This window comes from Sinocyclocheilus rhinocerous, unplaced genomic scaffold, assembly GCF_001515625.1.
Source record: "Sinocyclocheilus rhinocerous isolate Xijiao unplaced genomic scaffold, SAMN03320098_v1.1 scaffold252, whole genome shotgun sequence".
NCBI lineage: Eukaryota > Metazoa > Chordata > Actinopteri > Cypriniformes > Cyprinidae > Sinocyclocheilus > Sinocyclocheilus rhinocerous.
Window position 1 is genome coordinate 950,517 of NW_015625591.1, and position 6,996 is coordinate 957,512.

General features: G+C 39.7%; 1 protein-coding gene across 1 annotated transcript in view; it reads left to right on the forward strand.

The window, feature by feature from the left end:
- Window positions 1-4,561, forward strand: part of LOC107757801 (microtubule-associated protein 1A-like) — a 32,656-nt gene extending 28,095 nt beyond the window's left edge. Inside the window, exons 6-8 of the mRNA XM_016575385.1 lie at window positions 975-3,550; window positions 3,655-3,887; window positions 4,099-4,561. Coding sequence (XP_016430871.1) covers window positions 975-3,550; window positions 3,655-3,887; window positions 4,099-4,254 — 2,965 coding nt within the window. The 3' untranslated portion in view covers window positions 4,255-4,561. The remainder of the gene's footprint in view (window positions 1-974; window positions 3,551-3,654; window positions 3,888-4,098) is intronic.
- Window positions 4,562-6,996: the final 2,435 nt, after the last annotated feature.

The following is a 6,996-nucleotide window of genomic DNA, read 5'->3' on the forward strand; positions in this document are numbered from 1 at the left end:
TTCTCCAGCACGAAACCTGCATTATATGACTCAGAAGAGGATGAAGAGGAAGATAAAGAGGATTATTATGGAAAAGGAAGCTATAACGTGTGTGGTAAAACTAAATACAAAGAGGAGAGGGAGTGCAATTTTCTTGATGAAGAAAACTCTGAAGAGACATCACCCCTAAAAGAGGAGAAGCAGTTTGAAAATGAGAAAGAATCTATGGATAAGGAAGATAAACCACAAAATGTGACCTACTTGGGCCATGAGTGCAAATCCCAGATGCTCAGCTCAGGAGAGGAAGATGAAAGTGAAACTGAGGATGGTACTTACTCAAGCATAAAAGTACCACAGGGCAAGTTAGATTCCATGTCAGCAAGCCAAGGCAAAAAAGATGCGTCATTCTCAGAGATAGATGACCCAAAAGTGATTTCTAAGGACAGCGATAAAAGTGTTCACTTCAGCTTGTATTCCTTCCCTGAGTGTGAGAAGGGCCTCAAAGGTGAGTTTGAGAGGGTGGTTAGGCAAGATACACCCTATGTTGGGAAAAGCTTTACATACTCTGATGTGTATGACAGTAAATCAAATTCAGTGGATTCCTACTCTCCAAATCTGCCAACGGAGCACACTTTTGATGATACTGATGTTACTTTAAAGAAAACAGAAAAGGAGGAATCCCTAGATTCGTCCACTGGCAAGATTTCTGACCTTAAAGCATCAGATGAAAAGGAAACATCATCAACTTTATATAGTGAAACACAAAGTATATATGGGACACCACAGTTAAAGGATACATCCGAAGGAACATTCTCTGTGAAAATAAATGAAGTTGAAGAAAAGACAACTGTGAAAAACCCATCTTTTTCAGCAGAGAGAGACCCATTTTCAGTTAAATTTGAAAAGTCTGATTTCAGTGGATTGGCAGAGGGTGGTGCATCACAGTCAGGCCATTATGCAACAGACAGCTTAATCTCTGCTCACAGTGCTAAAAGTTCTATGTTAGGCCAATTTACATTTGGCACAAAAGAAATCGTGGCTGGAGACATGAAGATGTTTGCTGATGGAGAGGATGAAGATGAAGAAGACGAAGAAGATGAAGATGATGAGGATGAGGAATATGGAGAGCATGTAAGTGATAGTGATACAGAGAAAGGTGCCAAAGACAGACAAGAAAAAGATGCCCAGCATCCTCTAAGCAGTGACATCAGCACTGTACCTACTCAATTCCAGGAAGAAAAGAAAGACACCATTACACAGCACTACAGCTTTGGCTCTGACACCTATGGGAAATCTTTAGGTTCTTCGACATTTGAATCCACTCTAATCCATGAGGGTCCCAAGGACTCAGTGCAAACTGTTAAAGGTGATGCCTCACCTTTTCCTACTGAAAGTCATATTACAGGCTCATCTGGATTTGAACGTTCTTCAAGTGAGGAGAGAGATGAGTTTGTAGAAAATTATGAGAAAGATGTCAAGTCATATTTACCCCTTTCGTCAAAGTCTGCTGAAGATAAATTCTCTACTCACTATGATGGCAAAGATCTTGAGTTCAACAAGCAAAAGACACCAGATGGAGCAGAGAAAAAAACAGGAGACCCTGTTTCATTGGGCTTCAGTTACACAACCATGTCAGCCACAGCATATTCCTCTTCCTCTTCGTACAGTCATTCCTCATCAGCTTCAGCATCTCTGTCCACTAGCCGCCAGTTTGGGGATGAGATAGAGACTCCAGCCAGTACTGGATTTGAGTACTCATCTTTCAAAGATGAACATTCACCAGTAATGGACTCACCCTTCTCTAGTTCTGGTGGGCAGGCTAAGGATGAATATTTAGAAGTGTCTGAAAAGCTGACCCCTGCAACCACTACAGCTGTATCCACCTCTAGCCTTGCAAGATTCTCACCATTATCACCATTTGAGGAGAACAAGCCTTTCCCTCCACATGCTGGTACTTGTATAGGTGATAAGAAAGAACCTGCCTACTCTACAAGCAATATCTCAGATCAAGGCCCACAGAGTCAGTGCTTTTACAAATTGGAGCGGGATGAGGACTCAAGATTACAAGCTGAATTTGGTGCGACTGGACCTTATACCTCAATGCCTCTGACCACACAGAAAGACACCATGCCTGAAGATCTGTATGGTGCTTCATCAACACTTCAATTTGAGTGCCCTGAAAAACAGTACTATGAAGACACAGAGAGTAGTGAAGAGGAGGACGATTATATGTACGAAACTGAACAGGATAAACTTCAGTACCAAAGATCTCCACTTAAAGCTCAAGCAGACAAGAAAAATGCCACATTTTCCTTGGGTGAGACACTAATAAAGGACATACCTTCTGGTTTGGGAGCCACTCTCACAGATGCGCTTACCTCACATACATCCTCTTTCCCTGAGCCCACAAAACCAGACACAACAAATGGGCCTGCAGAAGTTACTTTGAGTGCACCAGAGGCTTTTGGAGGATCCAGCAAGGGGATAGGCTTGTCAAAAATAGAGATGCAAGACCAAGAATTTGATGTGAAGAAAATTAGAAGCCCAAGTGAATGGGAAATGCAGCAGCAACGAGACATCTACCCGGGAGCATCCCCACCTCATTATCGACATGAAGATGAGTATGAAGAAGAAGAAGAGACTGAGCCAGAGCACCCAGCCCGTCCTCTTTCTCTTTCAACCAAAGACCAACCTTTCCAAACCTCCTATTACGCAGATGATCCAAGCAGACACGATGATGACTCCGACTATCCTTCAAATGTTGGTATCCATCAACATTCATCCACAGCTTCTCCAGGCTATTCCTCCTGTGAGTACAAGCAGAGGAGAGGAGACACATCTCCATCCTTCATCAACCCAAGCTTATGTCAACTTTCAAGCGACGAAGAAAATGAGGAACAGAGAAGCCAAGCATCCGATCAACAGCAACCTTCGGGGAAGACCAGATCTCACAAACAACCTCGACACCACTCTCACAGTCATCATGGCGAGGACAGCGAATTGCAACACTTCTCTGGAGCCATGGCTGCTGGGATTAGTGCCATAGGGGAGGACACACCTCCAACCTCTGTCAGTGAGCCATTGCATTCCCAGTCAGATTCTGATGTTCCACCAGGTACGGAAGAGTGTCCATCGATCACAGCAGAAGGAAACAATGACTCTGATGAGGATGCAGATTACCTGCCTGTAGATAAATCATCTGGAGTTTATGGGGGGAAGCATTATTCATCTAGGTCGCCTGCTAAAAATCATGATCCCTTCCCATCACCAATGATGGACCCTGCTCCTTGTCCCCCTCGCCCTGATGTATGTATGGTTGATCCCGAGGCTCTGTCAAGCCTAACCGACAAACCAATCAAGAAAGATTCCAAAACCAAGAGTTTACGTAAATTAGGTAAGACTAAGTCCTCATCTCCTGCTCGCAAGACTGATGCCAGGCGGAAGAGGTCCCCAACCAAGGAGCCCTCCACTCACACCACTTCTCTTAGGAAGAAGGAAATGGAGGACGATCTTTCAAGGTCAAGCCACAACACCGGCAAAGGCCTTGTCAATGGCCTTAAGAACAGTGCAGGTATGAACATAAACATTTGAATCTGCCAGTTAAGATAGAGCAGTTGTTTTGTTTGCCAGCATCACACTGACAGCAAGTTTTAGTTCATTTTAATTTTTCAACAGGTTCAAATTCTGCAAAATGCAGTTCATCTGTGCCCCCCGGTCCTCCTATCTATGTGGATCTGGCCTACATTCCCAACCACTGCAGTGCTAAAAATGTGGACCAGGAGTTTTTCAAACGTGTTCGTTCTGCATATTATGTAGTGAGTGGAAACGACTCCAGCAGTGAAGAACCGAGCCGCAGTGTACTAGATGCCTTGCTAGAGGGAAAGGCACAATGGGGATCCAATCTACAGGTATAATATTCGTTAATTGCTCTCTGTGTGGTAGATGTCAACATTGGAACTTTGTAATTTGATGGATATTTTATGGATGCTATGCATATTAATATTTTGGTTAATTTATTTGCAGTCAGTGTCAACTCCAATGGAGAACTGAAGTGATTCAAAACAGTTCAAGTCAGCCATTATGCTATACTATTAATGTCTTACCCTGTCCTATTTGTAGGTAACATTGATACCTACTCATGACACAGAAGTGACCCGCGAATGGTATCAGCAGACCCATGAGAAGCAACAGGAGCTGAACATCATGGTCCTGGCCAGCAGCAGCACAGTTGTGATGCAGGACGAGTCATTCCCAGCCTGCAAAATAGAGTTCTAAGTTCAACATGTCTCCCAGGTTCACATCTTTATTCTCAAATGGTCCGTTACAGCCTTAATTGTAGTTTTCTCAGTGTAAAATTCTTAACCTTTTGCTTTTTAACTTCCCAAGGTTTAAACCAGCACATACTGTCTATTGCCCAAAAACACCAGTCAAATGGTATAAACCTTGATTATTATTTCTTGGTGAGGAAAGTTACTAGAGTGCAGGAGAACAGAAGGAAGACGTGCCTTTCACTATATACTTTTCAGGGTGGCTTTTCCCTTTACGTTGTACAATACATACATGCACACACACATGACCTTTAGATTTTGGTCCAGGGCCCGTTTTAACTAGATTTCGTGGTTATATTCCCAGTTGTAATTTTATACTGAACAAGGTTGCCAAATGAGTGTGCTAAATACAATAACCTTGTTTACAATGACATTTAACTAAAGCACAAGTATACCTCTTCACTTATTTTTGAACAGAACACCAGAAGTTCCCTAAATACTGCAGCTCAACTAGATGAGATTCTCCTGCTTTCGTCTGATCAGTTCATGTATTGTTCTAAATGATATTGTTGCTTTGAGTCCCTGAGTTACACTACCTGCATCATCCTCTTTCATAGCTCACACATACACTCACTATATATAAAATAATCATCTAATCAAGTTATCACTCATTCAGATACCTACTGTGCAAATAGCAATTGAGGCTATATACCTCAGCAGAGAGATTACCAAATACCTGGGTGCTAGAATTTCAGAAATAGGAATTTAGTAAACAAATAAGATTAACAGATTAAAAATATATATATAATTAAGATACATAAGCTAGAGATGGAGTTGTGCTGCAGCTTGTGTGTTTTGCACAAATTACTTTACATTCCTGACTCAGAGATGATACTGCTTTGAATTTGTATAGTGGAATGATATATGGCATCAACAACAACATTAAACTGATAATAACAAAAATAATATATTGCTACTAGATCAGGACAAAATTCTGTTTGTGAACTGATGCTGAAAAACAACTGAATGAAGAATATGTTTAGATGGTATGTTTGTCAACGCTGAATAACTGGGAGTATTGAAATCAAATCTTATTTTGTCATTAAATTATATATAAAATGTATGTTCGCAGAGTTTATGATTCTTTTTAGTGTTTATGAAGTTCAGAGGTGTGTTTTATTACTGATTTTATCCAATTTGGAAGAAAATTATATTCATTAGCACTTTAAAATGATTTCCCCTTGATTGCTATTGGTTATAAAATGTGTATAGGATAAAATTGCTTACTGTAAAGGAATGGAAAGAAAGGATGACTGAGAATACAAATGTAAGCCAAAGTTTCCGGCAATAGAAATGCATGGTGTTCAATTAATAATCTATGTATGGAAGTCTTTTCTCTGTCTTTGCATAGGGTTGTATGAAAGATGTGAGCCATGGATACTGCACTTAAACCCATTCCAAAAATGTTATAGTGTGTTTCATGTTGTTCAAAGCACATTGTGGCTTTTATATGGCACATAAACCTTAATCTTAAACCTTACTTGCAAAAGCTCTTATTGTCCAGTCGGACCCACTTTATATTAAGTGGCCTTAACAACTATGTACTTAAATTTAAATTAATAATTTGGTACAATGCACTTATTGTGTACATACATGTTTTTACATTGTACTTATATTTTAAAAATACCTGCATGTAATTACATCTGTAATTAATTTCTGTAATTACATTTATAATTACACAGTTGACCCATCCCTTACACCTTAACCCACCCTTAAACCTACCCAGACCACCAAACCTGTCCTTAACCTTACCCATATCCCACCTCAATAGCAGCAAAAGTGTTTTGCAATACAATATGAACACAATAAGTACATTGTACTTAATATTTGATGTAAGTACATAGTAGTTAAGGCCACTTAATATAAAGCGGGGCCGTCCAGTCAATATACGATGAGGATATAGATGACATTTTGAAATATTAAAAAAAGTAAATTCTTGACCACTGATTCAAAGACATAAGGCAAGATCACTACTTCTCTTTGGTCAGAATTAGCAGGATAACGGATAGAAAACATGTCATAAAACGTTTTTCTTTGTGCATTGTCAGTAGTGTAACATATAAGGTTTAAAAAGAATTGATTTGATGAAATGATAGTGCTGGTTTAAGCTCTTGTCACAGAGCAGAATCAAAGATGAGAGGGATGATGATCTTATACCATTGTCTGATGAATAGAAAACTACTGTAAAAGTACTGTATGCTTTGCATGTATATTACCGTGAGGTTGAACAAGCATTTGAGTACTGCTATGCTTTTGCTTGGCTTAACTCCTTTATTAAAGAAGGAAGGTTGTAAGTGAAAATTAACTTTTTTTCAGTTGCATTTGAGTCCAAATTTCACAAGATGATTTAATTTTTTTTTTCAATTATTATTTTCATAGTCTTGTTTATTAGTCTATAAGATTTCATTGTTGACCTTCATCTTTGGAGAAAAGAAAAGTGCAGAGTTTTGATAAGCTGTATTTACAACAAGACAGAATATGGTTCAGCATAATTCTTTATATTTCTCTGAGGAACGATATATGAGGATTCACAGTTAATACTTGCCTCTAATGTTTTTAAGGTGCTGTAACTTTTGAGCTACTGGTTATTTGGCTGTGCTGCTGACATGGTGAAACCCAGATGTGACTCCGCAGTGCCACAGAAATTAACAAACACATACAAGTACCAGACTGCAGACTGCCAGATCAA